The sequence below is a fragment of the Microtus pennsylvanicus genome, chromosome 12, assembly GCF_037038515.1.
Source record: "Microtus pennsylvanicus isolate mMicPen1 chromosome 12, mMicPen1.hap1, whole genome shotgun sequence".
Lineage (NCBI taxonomy): Eukaryota > Metazoa > Chordata > Mammalia > Rodentia > Cricetidae > Microtus > Microtus pennsylvanicus.
Window position 1 is genome coordinate 94,512,903 of NC_134590.1, and position 20,252 is coordinate 94,533,154.

Here is a 20,252-nt window from a genome sequence, read left to right on the forward strand (position 1 = left end):
GGGAAAGGAGGTAAAACCCAGACATGGGTGTGCATGAAAGGGTTAAGAAAATGACTCAGCACTTGAGAACACTTCTGCTCTTGAAAAGGACACAAACACATATCTCATTACACACAGCTGCACAGCAGCCTACAACTCCAGGAGATCCATTGTCTTAAACACACACACACACACACACTTCAAAAACCTATAAAGAAAAATACTCATAGTCAGGGTAGAAATTACAAGGGAAATGCATCCCTTTTGAAAGTTTTCTATTGAGACGGCAGTTATGCAGTGGTCATACAAACATACATAGTCTGGCAATTTAAAAATAATGAAAAGAGTATGTTTAAAATTTCATATCTGCTTTCCTAGTGAAGTTCAACCTGTCTGTACTTCACCTGTAAAAGGGTTTGAGTTATTTAGCTTCAGAATCTTTGTTGATGGCAGTGGTGGAATATCTGGTCTACTTTTCTTCAGAAGGACACTACTTCTGAGAAAACTGTATTATTTTAGCACCTAGGAGCAATTTAAAAACCCACTAGACATACTTTCTGCTTAAAAGCCATTAAACTTGGCAGGCTTGCCCATTAGCTCTTAAAAGTGAGCTCTAAATAAGGTCAGTGGCTTCTTGAACATTTCCAAACTCCTTGGTCAGAATCCTCAAGAACTACTACTTGCACCATTCACAGTATGGAATCGTGTCATGTTTAGCCTGAATCACAAGGATTAAAACACTTTACTTCTCAAAACTATTTAAAGAAAAAATAAAACCTGTAAAATAACCTATAGCTGTAATGTGCTCTTTGTAGTGTTTTGTTTTTAACTGTTTGTAGGTTTTTTTTTCTGCTCTTATTAGTAGCCTACAAAGTGAAGGCTTGACTTTCAAAACTTAATGTAAAATAGGAAAGACAAGCATTTATATTACCTCACACAGGAAAGATCTAAAACAGTTTCATATTTACAATGCCATTTAAAATTTATTCTGTAGTGCATATTATTAGGTTCACTAAAATAATATTAAATTTTCGTTGTAATACCACCATATAATTCATCTTCTTGTCAATGGTAAGCTCAACTCACTTCTCATTTTGCCTCATATTCAAATGTCATATCACAAAAATAGAAACTATTCTAATGACACTTCAGAAATCTTGAAAGTATACTGTATAAGATAAATAAAATTAATATCAACATAATGTTCCCTGGTGTCCATAAAATGTCAAAGAAAGTATTAGCGAAAAATGCTAGTGAAGAAGCATTTCTGTGGAAGTCTGATTTGATCTCCTCTAGTTCTACACTTACAGAAGAACTCTACTCTTAGTGAACAAGTGCCTTTCTTTCCTGATGATGATGTGGACAAAAAATCTCATATGAATGCTTCATTTGCTATGACTTTTAGACCTAGGTCAAAGGTTCACTTCATCCAGGAAATATGAAGCCCAGCAGGAAGGAAGTTACTGTAGCCAATGCACTTTAAGTATCTGATATTCTCAGGGATGGCACCAGCCTGAGTAGGGAGAACATGAAAAGACTGGACTTGATTTTTGAGGGTGTTAATCAAGGGGATAGGATCAGAACATTGACTCTGCAAAGCCTTTGGCTTCAGGCTATTTTACTAACACAACATATGCTTCCTAGAAATGATAAGGACACGTTGTAAATGTACTAATGGTGTCTCTAAGTAGGAAAGAGATCCTTGCAGTCCATGGAATCAGAGTACTAATGCAATACTGGTAGCAGGCACTGGTGAAGAAGTAGAGGTGATGAGGGAATATGGCATTTAGAAGGTTTTAAGAACTTCAATGTTTCTCAAGAGTGAGAAATATCTGCTTCTAGCAGCACCAATTATTTCAGAGGGGTTGATGGGCATTGAAGAAACTTGTTATGGAATTTGCCTTCAGTGTGACGAGGCCAGGCATTTGGGCAAGAAGCTGCTCTTGCCTGTTTGCTTGATGGTATGCTGCATGAACTAGACATGCAGTACCCACAGAAAAATGACTATTAAAGTTTCCTAAAGATGGTGAGGTAGGCCTTAAATATTCCTGCATCATGAAAGAATCTGTCAGACATTCTCCAGGACACAGAAAAAAGTGACTTGACAAACTGCCAATATAAGAAAAACAGTCTTTCAAATTTCCTGCTTCATGGAAAAGTCTTCCAGATAATATGGGCCTGTAGGCTGGTGATGGATACCTCAACATTATAGAAGAACTTTGGGTGACTGTCTAGGCAGCGAGTTGTCTCTGTCATTTCTAGACTTTGGAAGATGGTTATAATGCACTTCTTGTTTACTTAGGTAATGTTATATCTTTCTTGGGTCTTTGTTGGAGGTGAAGACCGATATTTATAGCTTTCCTCAGTTATAATAAAAGGTAAATTATATATGAAACTTCAGACTCACAAAGACTAGATAGATGATAGAAAACTTTCTTTAATTTTTCCAGATATAAATAGACTCATATTGTGATTGTAATTCTTGCTTGATACCTGTTTGGCAATATGTAATTTTACTATGTTAAAGTTAAAACCTTCCTTTTTATTTAGATAGAAAGGGAGAGATGAAACAGGATTCTCTTTGTATGCTGTGAATATGTTTTATTACCATTGGTTAATAAAGTCCCTGCTTTGGTCTATGACATGGCAGAATAGAGCTAGGTGGAAAAACTAAACTGAATGTTAGGAGAAAGAAGGCAGAGTCAGAGAGATGCCATGTAGCTGCTGAAGGAGAAGGACACCAGAACCTTTGGTAAACCACAGTCTCATGATGATACATAGATTCATAGAAGTGGGTTAATTTAAGATATAAGAGCCAACTAGGAATATGCTTAAGTTATAGGCCTAACAGTGTTGTAATTATATAGATTCTGTGTGATAATTCAGGTTTATAATATCTAATAAAATTGCTTTAAGTCTGGTATTTCTTCCTATCCCATTATTGTGTTGCTATGGGTTAGGAGTTCTGACCCCAGTTTAAAAGAGTCAACTCTTTAGTGGAATGGCAAGATTACATCAGAGTTACAAATACATGGAAAACTGTATCTGCTAAGAGGAGAATTTTTTTTAAGTCATCCAATTCTGTCTAGCTTTATTAAACAGCTAGAATACATAAGTGCTGATTGCTTTTTGTTGCTCAGAAGTTATAGGAAGTCACATCAAAGGATAAAGCAACACTTGATGAGAAAGCACAGAGTGAGGGGCTGTGCTTTTTGTTCTTCTAGAACACTCATTCTGCAGTGGGAAGAATTCTGGAAATCCAGTGTTCTAAAATCTTCTCTCTGAGCTTTCTTCCTTCTTCAGAAACTGCAGAGTCCCATCATGCCACCTTTAGAGTTACCTGGTGCTTCTCTCCATTGCCTTAAAGCAGTCTTATCAAGAATAGAAAGCATTTTTATTTTCCCACCTTCCTACCTCAGTTGGCAAATCAGGATATTGGAGAAAAATGAATCAGTGAAACTAAATAACCATGAACTTGTAGCTATAATCCAGTTTTTACTTAATTATGAATAAACTGATATAATATTGAAAGCAAAGATACTTTTAGGCCTACCATCCTGGATATGTGTGTGTGTTGTGTGTCTTTGTGTGCACATTTGAAATAGCCTGAAGCTTTGTTTTTAAACACAGTCTGTACTTTATTGATCTCGAAGCATCTGTCAGGATTAGCTGATTTTTTTCATGCCTACCAGGGTCAGCTAGGTAGTTCAGATCTTCAAGTTGACTGACATGCTACAACTGTTTATTTCACTTGTTATCATGTGACCTTTTAGTGAAGTACATGTCTAGATCAAGGAAGTGTTTTCTGGTTTCAGCATTTTTTTTTTTTGGAGAAACATCTGTGAAGTTGAACCGTGAGTCTTGTCTGCTTAGTTACCACAGCTGTAAATGAATGGTTATCTGCAAGGTGGGTAGACACACACCTGAATTCCCAGTACTGAGAAATAGAGGGAGAAGGATCATAGGGTCAATGACAATCTGGGGTTCCACTGAAGCAAGCTGATCTTCAACTTCCAGCCTGAGTTTCTTTCTTTTCTGTCTCCCTCTCGAAGAGGCAGCTTCTGCCTCTCCCCATTTCTCCCCTTACCCCTTCTGTCTCCCCCCTTTTCCCTTTTCCTTCCATAACCCACTAAATAAATATCCAACCTCACTCTGCATGGCATGCCTATCCATGTCTCTGTCTCTCACCAGCCGTGTGGCTCCCTGCCCAGGACCAGCCTTCTTTGGAGACTTGCGGCATGGTCTCATGGCATGTCCATCTGTCTGTCTTTCCTTATGGCCTGCTTCAGCCACTTAGGGAACTGTGCAGTCCCTGCCTGGGACTGGCTACTCTGGGGCCCACTGCCTGCCCCTGCTCGGGGACCTGTGACATGGTCTCATTGCCTGCTGTAGCCACTTGGGAACCTGCATAATATTAATTAATTCATTACAACTACTCCTTTAATGCAAGTATGCATTTTTATAAAAACAATGACAAGGTAGACTTAAGTCCTGTGTGTATATGAGCCTTCCCTATTAGGGCAGTGCAAATTTATCCTGGCTGGTTTGTGCATATTGTCTAAGATGTTGAATAATGATGAACGTAGCCAGAAAATATGCTTTCAAATACCACATAATGTGTCTCATTACGCATTTCCCACAGATAGATGAAAATTTTGTAGTGTCCAACAATTCAGGAAGCTAACACCTAAAAATAATAATGTTTATAAGACAAGAATAAATGCAGTGACCTTATACAGACCTCTTTTCATCCTTGTGGCTGAACCATGAATCAGAAATAATTAGTTGGACCCAAACATCAGCTGTTGTTAGCTGCACAAATCTGAGTCTCAGGTTCTGCTGCAGTTGTGGCTCTCACTTCAAAGCATTGATAAAGTGGTGCCCGACAGAACTGTGTAAGGAGGAAGTCACATGAAAATCATGAACCCCTCAGTTCAGACCTCAGAACATCAGAGAGGCTCAGAAAAAAAAGGTTAATTTCTTTTGTAAATCAATATTATTGTAGAAAAGGATTTTGTACAGTCAGAAATTAGACAAAGTGAATCTGAGAAATAATTTTTGGAAGTGTGTTTTTTACTTCACATTAAAAATTAATACACATGTACACACACAAATATATATGCCAGCACACATATATAAATACCCATATACACATATGTGCATACTCACATATACATGTCTGCAATACATATTTCATATACACAAACACATATATGTGTACATATATATAAATACACACATTCACACATGCACACTTAGTTCTTCCCACTACAGCCCTACTAAAGAAGAACCATATTGATCTTTGAGAACTTTGAAAAAGCTAAGGAAAGTCTCCTTTATTCTGTAACTCACCCTTTCATTTGAAAGCTACAATTTTATATAACACAAATATAAGGAGCATACTAACATAGAGTAGAAAGAGATCAATTCTAACTAAGCAATTTCATGCATTTTTAAGCAGCACAAAGCCAGGCAGCTGAATGAGTTCTTCAATTGATCCTTCCTAGTACCAAACACTTGGATTTACAGAGGAAATCAATGTGAGCTGGTCACCTGACTCCTTGACTATGTGCCTCACTGTGAGATGTTCCTCAGAAAGGATTATCTGTAGTACACCTGACTCTGCTTTGTTCTCCATAACAGAAAACCAAAGGTGAGAAGGTTTTAATTTTTTTCTTTCTAAACATTCTTTTTATTTATTCTTTGTTTCTTTCATATCTTGCATCTCGATATCATTCATCTCCCATCCCTGCATATACAATCCCTGCCCTTGCAAAACAAAATAAAACAAAATTTAAGAGAAGGGGCACTGGGTCCAAATCCTCAGGGCACCCAAGCGGGCGGGAGTTCCTTTGTTTCTATAGCCTGCCTGCACCAAGCAAGGTAGGCGCTTTGTTTACGAGCTACCCAACCAGCACAGAGACCTGATCTCTTGGCGCCAGGAGAGCCAACATTGGGGTGAGTTTCTGACCCCGCGGCATCAGCCCGGGACAGGGAACTCTGAAGTTACTCAACCCCCTATCCTTCTTGGGCTCTCTGCAGGGCCTCTACTCCCTGCATACTGCCTCTTTCTTCCTATCCCACCCAGCTTGCATCCAGAACCCTCCCCACTTCGGCCCCCCTGCCCTCTTTCGACACATAACATCACCCAGCCCAGCCTGTCTGGGTACTGGGTCTGAATCCTCGGGGCACCCAAGCGGGCGGGAGTTCCTTTGTTTCTATGGCCTGCCTGCACCAAGCAGGGAAGGCGCTTTGTTTGTTAGCTGCTCAACCAGCACGGAGACCTGATCTCTCAGCGCCAGGAGAGCCAATATTGGGGTGAGTTTCTGACACCGCGGCACCAGCCCTGGACAGGGAACTCTGAAGTTCCTCAGCCCCCTATCCTTCTTGGGCTCTCTGCAGGGCCTCTACTCCCTGCATACTGCCGCTTTCTTCCTATCCCACCCAGCTTGCATCCAGAACCCTCCCCACTTCGGCCCCCCTGCCCTCTTTTGACACATAACATCACCCAGCCCAGCCTGTCTGGGCACTGGGTCCAAATCCTCAGGGTAACCAAGCAAGAGGGAGTTCCTTTGTTTCTATAGCCTGCTTGCACCAAGCAAGGTAGGCGCTTTTTTTACGAGCTACCCAACCAGCAAGGAGACCTGATCTGGGTGCCAGGAGAGCCAGCATTGGGGAGACCCATCATTGGGCACGGAGATCTGATCTTGGCACCAGGAGAGCAATCATTGGGGAGAGCCATCACTGGGAAGTTACATCAGTAGGTAAGGAGACCAGATCCAGTAAGAGAAGATCCATAAGGGAGCATTTGGAAGAAGAGATGGGCAGACGCCAAGGCAAGAATTCGCCCAACAAACTGAAAAGCAACATGAAGCCACCAGAAACCAGCGACCTCACAACGGGAGGACATGAACACCTTAATCAGGAAGAAGTAGGAAAGATTGACTTCATAAAAGTGATTGACGCCCTTAAACAGCATTAAAAAAATGCCCTTATAGAAATGGATGAGAAATATAACAGAAAGTTTGAAGAATTGAATAAATCAGTGAATGATACCCTAGAAAACCAAGGAAAAACAATCAAACAGATAATGGAAACAGTTCAAGACTACAAAACTGAAATGGAGGGAAAGAAGAAAACACAAACAGAGGGCTGGCTGGACATGGAAAATTTAAGTAAACAAACAGAGTCTACAGAAACAAGAATAACCAACAGAATACAAGAGTTAGAAGAAAGAATCTCAGATTCTGAAGATACCATAGAGAAAATAAACACACTGATCAAAGAAAACAGCAAGTCCAACAAACTCTCATCACAAAACATTTAGGAAATATGGGACACAATAAAAAGACCAAACCTAAGAATAATACAAGTAGAAGTAGGAGAAGAAGTGCAGTTCAAAGGTCCAGAAAATATATTTAATAAAATTATAGAAGAAAACTTTCCCAAACTAAAGAAAGATATACCTATGAAGGTTCAAGAAGCATACAGAACACCGAATTGGCTGGATCAAAAAAAAAACATCCCCTTGCCATATAATAATCAAAACACAAAGCATATAGAATAAGGAAAGAATATTAGGAGCTGCGAAGGAAAAAGGCCAAGTCACTTATAAAGGTAAACCTATCAGACTTACACCTGACTTCTCCATGGAAACCATGAAAGCCGGAAGGTCATGGATAGATGTACTGCAGAAACTGAGAGACCATGGATGCAAGCCCAGATTACTATACCCAGCCCAACTTTCTTTCACTATAAATGGAGAAAATAAAATTTTCCAGGATAAAAACAAATTTAAACAATATGCAGCCACAAATCCAGCCTTACAGAAAGTAATAGAAGGAAAATCACTAACCAAAGACCAACAATGACCACAATAACTCAGCCATCTAGAGACTCTTCACCAACACAACTCAAAGAAGGGAAACACACAAACCCTACGACTAAAAAAGGGACCGGAGTTAACAACCACTGGTCATTAATATCACTTAATGTCAATGGACTCAACTCACCTATAAAAAGGCAAAGGCTAAGAGATTGGATAAGAAAACAGGATCCAACATTCTGCTGTTTACAAGAAACACACCTCAACCACAAAAACAGGCATCTACTCAGAGTAAAGGGCTGGGAAAAGGCTTATCAAGCAAATGGACCTAAGAAACAAGCAGGTGTGGCCATACTAATTTCTAACACAGTTGACTTCAAACTTAAATCAAACAGAAGAGATGGAGAGGGGCATTTTATACTCATAACAGGAACAGTTCATCAGGATGAAGTCTCAATCCTGAATATCTATGCCCCTAATATAAAAGCACCCACGTACATAAAAGAAACATTACTAAAACTCAAGGCTGCCATCAAACCACACACTAATAGTAGAAGACTTCAACTCTGCTCTCTCACCAATGGACAAGTCAATCAGACAGAAACCTAACAAATAATTAAGAGAATTAATGGAGGTAATGAAGCAAATGGACTTAACGGACATCTATAGAACATTCCACCCAAATAGGAAAGACTATACCTTCTTCTCTGCAGCTCATGGAACCTTCTTGAAAATCGACCACATAGTCGGTAACAAAGCAACATCCACAGTTACATAAAAATATTAGTAACCACCTGTGTCTTATCAGATCACCATGGATTAAAGTTAGAATTCAACAACAGTGCTACCCCCAGAAAGCCTACAAAGTCATGGACACTGAATAGTCAACTACTGAACCATACCTGGATTAAGGAAGAAATAAAGAAAGAAATTAAAGTCTTCCTGGAATTCAATGAAAATAAAGAAACAACCTACTCAAACTTATGGGACACTATGAAATCAGTCCGAAGAGGAAAGTTCATAGCACTAAGTGCCCACTTAAAGAAAACAGAGAAAGCTCATATTTGAGACTTAACAGTCCACCTGAAAGCTCTAGAAAAAAAAAGAAGCAGACTCACCTAGGAGGAGTAGAAGACTGGAAATAATCAAACTGAGGGCTGAAATAAATGAAATAGAAACACAGAAAACAATACAAAGAATCAATGAAACAAAAAGCTGGTTCCTGGAGAAAATCAACAAGATTGACAAACCCCTATCAAAACTAATCAAACGGCAGAGAGCGAATTTTCAAATTAATAAGATCAGAAATGAAAAGGCAGACATAACCACAGACACAGAGGAAATTCAGAGAATCATTAGATCTTACTACAAAAGCCTATATGCCACAAAACTGGAAAATGTAAAGGAAATGGACACTTTTTCAGATAAATACCATATACCAAAGTTAAACCAGGACCAGTTGAACAATCTAAATAGACCTGTTACTCGCGAAGAATTAGAAGCTGTTATCAAAAACCTCCCTACCAAAAAAAGCCCAGGACCAGATGGTTTCAATGCGGAATTCTACCAGAACTTCCAAGGAGACCTAATACCTATACTCCTTAATGTATTTCACAATATAGAAACAGAAGAATCATTGCCAAATTCCTTTTATGAAGCTACAGTTACTCTGATACCAAAACCGCACAAAGACTCAACCAAGAAAGAGAATTATAGGCCAATCTCACTCATGAATATCAACGCAAAAGTCCTCAACAAAATACTGGCAAACCGAATCCAAGAACACATTAGGAAAATTGTCCATTATGATCAAGTAGGCTTCATCCCAGAGATACAGGGCTGGAGCAACATACGAAAATCAATCAATGTAATCCAGCATATAAATAAACTGAAAGAAAAAAAACATATGATCATTTCATTAGATGCTGAAAAAGCATTTGACAAAATTCAACATCCCTTTATGATAAAAGTATTGGAGAGATTAGGGATACAAGGCTCATACCTAAATATAATAAAAGCTATTTACAGCAAACTGACAGCTAACATCAAATTAAACGGAGAGAAAATCAAAGCCATCCCACTAAACTCAGGAACACGACAAGGCTATCCACTCTCGCCATACCTATTCAATTTAGTGCTTGAAGTTCTAGCAATAAAAATAAGACAACATAAGGGGATCAAGGGAATTTGAATTGGAAAGGAAGAAGTGAAACTTTCGTTATTTGCAGATGATAAGATAGTGTACATAAGCGACCCCAAAAACTCCACCAAAGAACTTTTACAACTGATAAACAGCTTTAGTAATGTGGCAGGATACAAGATCAACTCCAAAAAAGCAGTTGCCCTCTTATACACAAAGGATATGGAAGCAGAGAGGAAAATCAGAGAAGCTTCACCTTTCACGATAGCCACAAACAGCATAAAATATCTTGGGGTAAATCTAACCAAGGAAGTGAAAGATCTATTTGACAAGAACTTTAAGGCATTGAAGAAAGAAACCGAAGAGGATACCAAAAAATGGATGGACCTCCCTTGCTCTTGGATTGGGAAGATCAACATAGTAAAAATGGCAATTCTACCAAAGGCAATTTATAGATTCAATGCAATCCCCATCAAGATCCCATCAAAATTCTTCACAGATCTGGAGAGGACAATAATCAACTTTATATGGAAAAACAAAAAAAACCCATGATAGCCAAAACAATCCTATACAATAAAGGATCTTCTGGAGGCATTACCATCCCTGACTTCAAACTCTATTACAGAGCTACAGTGATGAAAACAGTGTGGTACTGGCATAAAATCAGAGAAGTCGATCAATGGAATCGTATAGAACACCCGGATTTTAACCCACAAACCTATGAACACCTCATTTTCGATAAAGGAGCTAAAAGTATACAATGGAAGAAAGAAAGCCTCTTCAAGAAATGGTGCTGGCATAACTGGATGTCAACCTGTAGAAGAATGAAAATAGACCCATATCTATCAACATGCACAAAACTCAAGTCCAAATGGATTAAAGACCTCAATATCAGTCAGAACACATTGAACCTGATAGAAGAGAAAATAGGAAGTGCCCTACAACAGATGGGCACAGGAGATTGCTTCCTATGTGTAATCCCAGCAGCACAGACATTAAGGGCAACATTGAATAAATGGGACTTCCTGAAACTGAGAAGCTTCTGTAAAGCAAAGGACACTGTCACGAAGACAAAAAGGCAACCTACTGACTGGGAGAAGATCTTCACCAACCTCGCAACAGACAAAGGTATGATCTCCAAAATATATAGAGAACTCAGGAAAATAGACTTTAAAATGCTAATTAGCCCAATAAAATGGGGCACTGAACTGAACAGAGAATTCTCAACAGAAGAAGTTCAAATGGCCAAAAGACACTTAAGGTCATGCTCAACCTCCTTAGCAATCAGGGAAATGCAAATCAAAACAACTTTGAGATATCATCTTACACCTGTCAGAATGGCTAAAATAATAAACTCCAATGATAGCCTTTGCTGGAGAGGCTGTGGAGGAAGGGGTACACTCATCCATTGCTGGTGGGAATGCAATCTTGTGCAACCACTTTGGAAATCAGTGTTTCGCTTTCTCAGGAAATTCGGGATCAACCTACCCCTCGACCCAGCAATACCACTCCTGGGAATATACCCAAGAGATGCCCTATCATATGACAAGAGCATTTGTTCCACTATGTTTATAGCAGTATTATTTGTAATAGTCAGCTCCTGGAAACAACCTAGATGTCCTTCAATGGAATAATGGTTGAAGAAAGTGTGGAATATCTACACATAAGAGTACTATGCTGTGGTAAAAAACAATGACTTCTCGAATTTTGCATGTAAATGGATGGAAATAGAAAACACTATCCTGAGTGTGGTAACCCAGACCCAAAAAGATGAACATGGGATGTACTCACTCATAATTGGTTTCTAGTCATAAATAAGGGTCACAGAGTCTACAATTGGTGAACCTTAAGAAGCTAAGTAAGAAGGTGAACCAAAGGAAAAACATATAGTTATTCTTTTGGCTATGGGAAGTAGACAAAATTGCCGGGGAGAAAATTGGGATCTTGGGGTGGGGTGGGATGGGTGTAAGGGGAGATGTGGAGAGAAAAGGGAGAAGGGGACGATGGGGGATACTTGGGGAAACAGGATGATTGGGATAAAGGAAGGCTGGATAGGGGAGCACGGAAGCACAATTCTTAGCTAAGGGAGCCTCCTTAAGGTTGGCAAGAGACTTGAACCTAGAGTGGCTCCCAGGAGCCCAAGGCGGTGTTCCCATTTAGTTCCTTGGGCAGCTGAAATGACCCTATCCAATAGCAATACTGATGAATATCTTGCATACCACCATAGAACCTTCATTTGGTGATGGATGGAGATAGAGACAGAGACCCACACTGGAGCACTGGACTGAGCTCCCATGGTCCCAATTAGGAGCAGTAGGATGGAGAACATGTGCAAATAAGTCGCAACCACGAGGGGTGCACCCACCCACTGAGACAGTGGGGCTGATCTTATGGGAGCTCACCAAGGCCAGATGGACTATGACTGAAAAAGCATGGGATAAAACCGGACTCTCTGAACAAGGCAAACAATGAGGGTTGATGAGAAGCCAAGGACAATGGCACTGGGTTTTGATCCTACTTAATGTGCTGGCTTTGTGGGAGCCTAGCCAGTTTGGATGTTCACCTTCCTAGATATGGACGGAGGGGGGCAGACCTAGGACTTACCACAGGGCAGGGAACCCTGACTGCTCTTTGGACTGGAGAGTGAGGGAGAGAGTAGTGGGTGTAGGGGGAGAAAGGTGGGAGGAGGGAGAGGGAAATTGGAGGCTAGGAGGATGTGGAAACTTGTTTTTTTTTCCTTTTCTCAATAAAAAAAAAAAAGACAAAAAAAAAAAGAAATCACTGTCAAAAACAATTTAAGAGAAAAAAAGGAAAAAAAGAATTGGAAAAAATCTCTTCATAAATCCTATCATTCACACACTCTATCCTTTTATCTATATATATTTCCTTGAATTGTTTGATGTAAAGAGCCATCAATCTGGTTGGAGGCTTCTGTTTTTTTTTCTAAATCATTGGTACTTGGCCATCACTGGGTCTCCTCTTGGGTACCCTGTGGTTGCCCTGTGTCAAAATCCTGCTATATGGGGTCTGCAGGACAAGGCTTGTGCTCTACCAGATCACAGATGTAGCAGATGTAGAGGTGAACCAACATAACCCTTGTTATGGACCTGGGTAGTTGCAAGGTTGGTCAGCCCACCAGTTCTCCCTTGTCCTCACCACCAGAGTGAGCTCTTCAGCATTGCCCAAGATAGTTTACCTCATGCAGCAAGAAGCATGGGGTGGAGCCATTTCTCCAGCTTTCATGCCCCCAAGGTCCTTTCTTTCACACCTATATCATCAGGGCCAGTTCTTGTGTATTGCCCAGGCAAGATACAGGGGCCACTCTCCCAAGTGCAGCATCTAGTGAGACCAGGGACATCTTTTCTGATTTTATGACCTCATGGCCAGTTTTCCCACCTGCCATAGTATGAGTGGTGGGAAAGGTGTCTGTCCCCTACAGTGCCACTAAATTGCTGATGAGGGGTCAGGCCAGATATCTCACGTGGGTCTGGTTTACATGGAACTATTCAACAGGGTCAGCTCTACTGTGGTGCCTAGGCAAGCTACAAAGACCACTTTCCCACATGCTGCAGCTGGTAAATGGGATGCTCTACTTACTTGCTCACCTCAGTTGACAAGGGCGGGGGTCAGGGGATGTCATTTTCCTTCGCCCTCACTACCACATGGAAGACAAGAGGGCATGGTCAGCTATCCTACGCTTACATCCTCAAGGCCTGTTCATTTGTACCTCTACCAACAAGGTCAGTTCTACTGTGCTGTCCGGACAAGGAGAAGGGCTGTTTTCCTGAGTACTGCAGCTCGTAAGAAGGAGGGTCAGCGCCCTCTTCTGGAAGAGAAGTCTAGGGGTGATGGGTTAGGGGTAACATCTCTCGCTTGCCCTTGCCCCCACCACTACAGGACAGACAAGCAGTAGAGTCAACGATCCCATGGTCATGACTTCTGGGTTGGATAAGTGGTAGCAGTGCGTGAGTGGGAGGGTCTCTTTCCCTTCCTTGCCCTTAGCATCATATCACAGGTCACTGGGAGAAGGAACAGCTATCCCACTCTAGTGCCCTCAAGGATCGGCTCACCTACACCCCCTGCCAACAGGGCCAGTTCTATTGTGCTGTCTAGGTAAGGTATGAGACCCTCTCTCCTGAGTGCTTCAGCTGGAGAGTGGCAAGATCAATTCTCCCTAGTGTTCCCCCTAGTTAGTGAAGGGCAGGACCAACTCTGTACAGTCTTATCCTTTAGGCCCTCAGTGGTATCAGGAGCCAAGGGCATCAACACAGATCTCAGCTATAGCAGGACTGTGAACCCAGACCTGGGCCCTTGTAGCAGCCCAGGCACAGACATCACCATGGTCCTGGGTGGCAATCAAGTCACCTACTTTAGCTGGCTCCTCACTGCTTTTACCTATTTAGAAATGTCTCTGTCTACAGGAATAAGTCATTCTCTCTCTCTCTCTCTCTCTCTCTCTCTCTCTCTCTCTCTCTCTCTCTCTCTCTCCCTCTCCCTCCCTCCCTCCCTCCCTCTCTCTCTTCCTCTCTCCTTCTCTCCCTCCCTCTCTCTTTTATCAGAACATATATTTTCTCATCATAATAGTATGTGACTGCCTGACTTGTGTTTTCTCCTCAGAACCCAGTGTGGACCCTGGTTTTAATATTTTAATAGAAGCATTATAAATAAAAATGCAATTGTGCTTTATAAAGATCCCTAATAAATCCAGTTCCACTTTCTGCCTCTATAAAATTATGCACACTGTCAACACCAAATAAATTAACCAACCAATTAATTACAGTACCCATACTTGGAAGATTTCTCCTGTTAGAGTTTTAAAATCTTAACTTATATGTACAGGTTGCCCTCAACAGGTACTGAGTCACATGGAATGTGTTCTTCTCAAGACTGCAGACACTTGTGATTGAACACAGTGTGTTGTTGTCAAAGCAGTAAATAAATCTAACAAAACAAGCAAAAAATACTACATGATAATTTGAGTGTTATCCTATCAAAGCATGTCTATTTGAGTTCCTCGTGGGAAACTCAAGATTATCCAGTCTTTTTTTTTTTTAAGTAGCCATTCTTTCTCAACCACCCTCTTATTATGCAGGCATTTTACATAGGAATAAAAAAAAACTATAGTACAGTCCACTAACTTCAAAATTGTTTCAGAGTTGAGATTTTTGTCTTTGTCTAGTATCTAGAAGATTGTGAATGATACATGGGGTGCAGTAATAAACATTCACCTAGGTCTCTACAAATACATTCATCATTTTAGCCAATGCCTCAGATTGGAATGGTTATCAGTTGACTGGAAACAAGAGGGTGTTAGCAAAGGTTCATAGGGAATACATTGTTTTGAATCTTTATCCAGAAGAGAGTATCAATTTATTACCTTAATATTTGAGAAAAAGCCCAGAAAATAAATGGTAGAGAAATACTTAATATTGATGTTCAAGAGTCATAGAAAAAATCAAAAGCAAAATAAGACAGAAATTGCACTATTAAAATTTTGGGCCTGATGTTCAACACATCAGGGCCAAAAATCATCCACAGAGAACTCAAAACATAGGGACAACCCTTCCCTAAATCAACACACTGGAGAAAATGACCCAAGGAGGATAAAGGAAGTGTGATTAAAGGTGTTGATTAAAGTTGTTACTGGCATGCTTACATTACAGAAAGCTAAAGTGATATATATTGCATTATCCACAACTCTTATTCATTGGCTATAACTATGTTTTACCTAGTTTTCTTATTACAGAGAACTGAAAAATCAGGCTAGCCACTGTTCACTTACGCAGGCTTATGAGGGGGTGTATTCAGATATGCTTTCATCTATTCTCAAGTAATTTCTCTAAAGTTGAAACACAAAACATATTTCTTTGGTGAAAGTTACAACCTATTTCTTAGTATTTTGGTGTTAGCGATAATTTTTTTATGTAGAACCAATTCCAAAGCAGTAAGCCACAGATCAATAACTCATTCATAACAACCAGAAAAATTAAAGAAAAATTTGCCAAAGTAAAAATGTCAATAAAAGTAACATTGCTTGAATTATCCCCTTGTCTTTGCTTTTATGGGGAAAACAATCTTTTTAACACATTATTTTATCTTAAAAACCTCATAAATTGTTACATCTGATTTATTTATAGTTTAGTATTTACTCTATTGCTTTGAAATTATTCATCATAGCACTGCAAATGTTAGGTCTACCATTATCTTTTTTTAATACTTAAACCAAATGCATTCATCTGGTTTGTGTAAGGAGAGACTCAGGGGTTTGCGGGGTAGGCTTCCCTGCTAATTTGTGGTACTGATTACAAGTTTCTCATTGGTAGCTATATCTGTGTCTAGGGAGTCTTTAGTTCCACAAGAAAATCATCACAATCTTCAAAGAATTTTATTTGAAAACTATTGACAAGCTCATTTCACAGATAAATGGTTCATGAAGAAAAAGAGTGAGCAGACTAATTATGTTAGTAGATCCTATGGTTTTTGGACAAGTGAAATCTATAAATGCCAAGATGGAAGCTAAATGAACCACATAGAATGCCCTTGCTCAGAATCCAGTGATTTGGGTTCAGATCTAACTCAGAATGTCGAACCATGGTTTTAAGACGCCACTAGTCACTGCATACCAAAATGAAGGAGTGAGATGGTAAGACAGAGCATAAGAGAAGGAAACAGCTCTTTTCCTGCTTTAGCAGCTCGGCGCGGCCGTCATCATGAATGACACAGTAACGATCCGGACCAGGAAGTTCATGACCAACCGTCTGCTTCAAAGAAAACAGATGGTTATTGATGTCCTTCACCCTAGGAAGGCAACAGTACCAAAGACAGAGATTCGGGAGAAGTTAGCCAAAATGTACAAAACCACACCAGATGTCATCTTTGTATTTGGATTCAGAACTCATTTTGGTGGTGGGAAAACAACTGGCTTTGGCATGATCTATGATTCTCTCGATTATGCAAAGAAGAATGAATCCAAATACAGACTTGCAAGACATGGCCTTTATGAGAAGAAAAAGACCTCCCGAAAACAGCGAAAGGAACGCAAGAATAGAATGAAGAAGGTTAGGGGGACTGCGAAGGCCAATGTTGGTGCTGGCAAAAAGCCAAAGGAGTAGACCCGCGGTGACTTGATCTGCTGTGGTTTGTGGACAATTTCCCAGAGGACAAATAAACTAAAAGCTTATGTGTCTGGAGTCTGCCGTTTATTGGGTATTAGAAGCATCAGGTGGCTTGGCTAGAGAGATGGCTCAGTTTAAGAGCATTGACTGCCAAAGATCCTGAGTTCAATTCCCAGCAACCACATGGTGGCTCACAGCCATCTATAATGCGACCTGGTGCCCTCTACTGGTGTGCAGGCAGAACACTGCATACATAATAAATTTTTTTTGAAAGAAAAAAAAAGAGAAGGAAACAAAGCCCTTAGCTGCTCAAGTCTCATATTTCATAAATAGAGACAAGAATTACAGAGATAAAACAAATGAAAATTGCCTCTTTGTGAATAATTGCTTTAGGTAAGTTTCTCTAGATTCTGATTGGCATTTGATGCCTCAAAAAGTTCCAATCAGAATCTAGAGAAACTTACCCTGGGAAAAATAACCTGCCAAGATCAGTGTCTGAATCAGCAGTGAACCCTGAGGAGTGACTCCTGTGGATGTCCAGTTATGATGTGGAAAAGGAAGATTATGTTAAATGTTGTCTTGAAGTTGCACGCCTCCCTATACTGTGCTTCATGTCAAATGAAGAACTGAGACATATTCATGTTAATAAAGAGGTTTGTGAAATGACACCCCCTTTAATGAGTTTCCCTTTAACCAAGCAGACATGGTTTGTTGTTGTTGTTGTTGTTGTTGTTGTTGTTGTTTTTGGTAAAAACATAGGAAGATGTAGACTTTGGATAATCTATACTACTAAGAATTTACTATATATTTTAGTCAGTGTTTTATACTGTGAAGAGACACTGTGACTACAGCAATTTTTATAAGAGAATGCATTTACTTGGGGCTTGGTTATAGTTTCAGAGATCTAGTCCATTATGATCATGGCAAAGAACATGTCAGCCTGTTAGGCAGCTGTGGTGCTGGGAAAGTAATGAGAATCAATATTTGCAGGTTGTAGGTTGACAGAGACTCTGGGCTTGGGGTAAATTTTTGAAACTTCAAAGGCCAACCCCAGAGACACACTTCCTCCAAAAAGGCCACAGCTCATAATCCTTTCAAATAGTGCCACTCCCTGGTGACCAAGTATTCAAATCGATTAGCCTATGGGGGTCATTTACATTCAAACCATCACATTATAGAGTATGTCTTCTAAAAAATAATATGGTTAGCAGTAATTATTTTAGAAAAGTGACATTATCTAGAGAAGATTTCCTCAACTAAGATCTTGGGGACATCACAGGGTCATGCTCTGCACACTTGCTGTTAGTGTTTGTTAATTTTCAAGTTCCTCTTCTTCTCACTCTTCCTCAGTCATACAGGAAAAATAGTTTACAAATTTGCACATTGGGAAAGTTGGACTTTTTTTCTCTTGTCTTTTCCATTCACTATTGCACTCAGTTTTCATTCTCTAAATCCTCTACAAAACGTTGTGTCTGCTGACATTTCTTTGTCTAGTCCTGTGCTGGCAGTGAATTGGTTTATAGGACTCATACAATGGGCAGGAAACACAGAATATGGATGCCAACTGCTTAAGTAGCCTTGTTTCAGTATGATATATCTGAAGAAATACTATAAAGGAAAAAATATTTCTTTAATGTCACAGTTTCCGAGGTTTCAGGCCATGCTAACAGTCTCTGTGATCTCTAGGCCTGTGCTGAGTGAGTCAGAACACTGCTGTGTGCGGTGTATGGTGGAGCATGATGGCTCAGCCAGGGCAGACAGGAGCCAGAGAAGGAGAAGAAGGTTGGTAGTAAATCTACCCCACACAGCCACATCCCTCTCAACTACTGTCTCCAACTGCCCCACCTTTTAATGATCCATTCTATTATGAAGTCCTCAAGGCACTAATTCTTTGGTCAAGTTATTATCTTCTGACCCATTTGTTGCTTAGAAGCACCATCAGCTGACAATCAAACCTTCAAGACAGAGAATATTGGAGCAGGAATGATTACTTTTTAGCTAATCAATAATGCTAACAAAAGTAAAATATAGAGAGGATACAGGAAACACAGTCAGCCCTGCACTCACCGTGCAGTACAAACCCATCACACCAGCAGAGTTTTGAGATGTCAGAGTTGAAAGCCAAACAGAAAACATAGTGGGATGCAACAGAAGGAAAGACGTGGAGGTTGGCAGATGTGTGGCAAGCTCTTGCTATCTCAAGTAGTTAATTGACATTACAACTTCTCAGAGTGCTTCTGATTTTAAACTTGATTTGTGTCATATCCAAGAGCCCTTTTTAAGTATTCACAGAACAGTTTGTGTCTGGACACTGTGTATTATGGATATGTGTTTCTTTGGATTATGTCTGTGTTAAATTAATAGCAAATACTCTTTATACAATGACTTTTAAGGGAGATAATCACGTTGCAAAAGCTATGTTTAAAACTTCTGTCTGTTATAAGTATGATCAGAGAGCCATACTTCCTCATGGCCTTCAAGTCTCCATAGTAACTGCTTCACAAGCTTTACTGGACCCATGAAGACCACAGGACCAGGGACAGTGGGTCGGTGACCTTTCTCAGTAGTTTCTCTTGTAAATGTGTCTCTTCAAACATCCTGTACTTAGGTTAAATTTCCAGGAGGACACTTCAAAAACATTCAGTCCCCCATGTCAACACCAGCTCCTCACTGCTTTTACTCCAGATGACTCTCTTACTTCTCAGTGCAGCCCCCTGGGAAGGGTGAGAAGAGACCCTTTGTACTAACCCATTCATCTGTCTCACACCACTTCTAAAGAAAAATGTGTTACCTATAGCCTATTATAATTATTGTAATATAATACTTACATTAGAAAAATAACTCCATTAGCCTATCAAATTATAGGCCATAATGAATCATTTTTGACTTAAAACAATTCCTCTGTGTAATATATATTATACACTCTATCCATAAAAATGTAATTAACTCATAGCCTTCTTTTAAATAATTTATTTAAACTCAAATATATATTCTAGTACTTTGTTCCTACATTTTATTTTTTTCAAAAGGAAATGAAAATATAAAGAATCTAGACATCTCACCATCCACACAACTCAAAGAAGGGAGACCCACTGCTGAGAATGTTGTTGATGCAAGTTGTTCTCTAAGCAAATAACCATGAGATAGACAAAGGGATACTTTTAAGACTCATCATCTAGAGCTGGGGAGGTGG

At 39.9% G+C, this 20,252-nt stretch overlaps 1 protein-coding gene across 1 annotated transcript; it reads left to right on the forward strand.

Annotated features, from left to right (window-relative positions):
- Nucleotides 1–16,616: 16,616 nt before the first annotated feature.
- On the forward strand, nucleotides 16,617–17,119 carry LOC142832306 (small ribosomal subunit protein eS24-like). The gene has a single exon (XM_075942705.1). The coding sequence runs from the start codon at nucleotides 16,655–16,657 to the stop codon at nucleotides 17,054–17,056; it is 402 nt and encodes a 133-aa protein (XP_075798820.1). The 5' UTR covers nucleotides 16,617–16,654; the 3' UTR covers nucleotides 17,057–17,119.
- The last annotated feature ends 3,133 nt before the right edge of the window (nucleotides 17,120–20,252 follow it).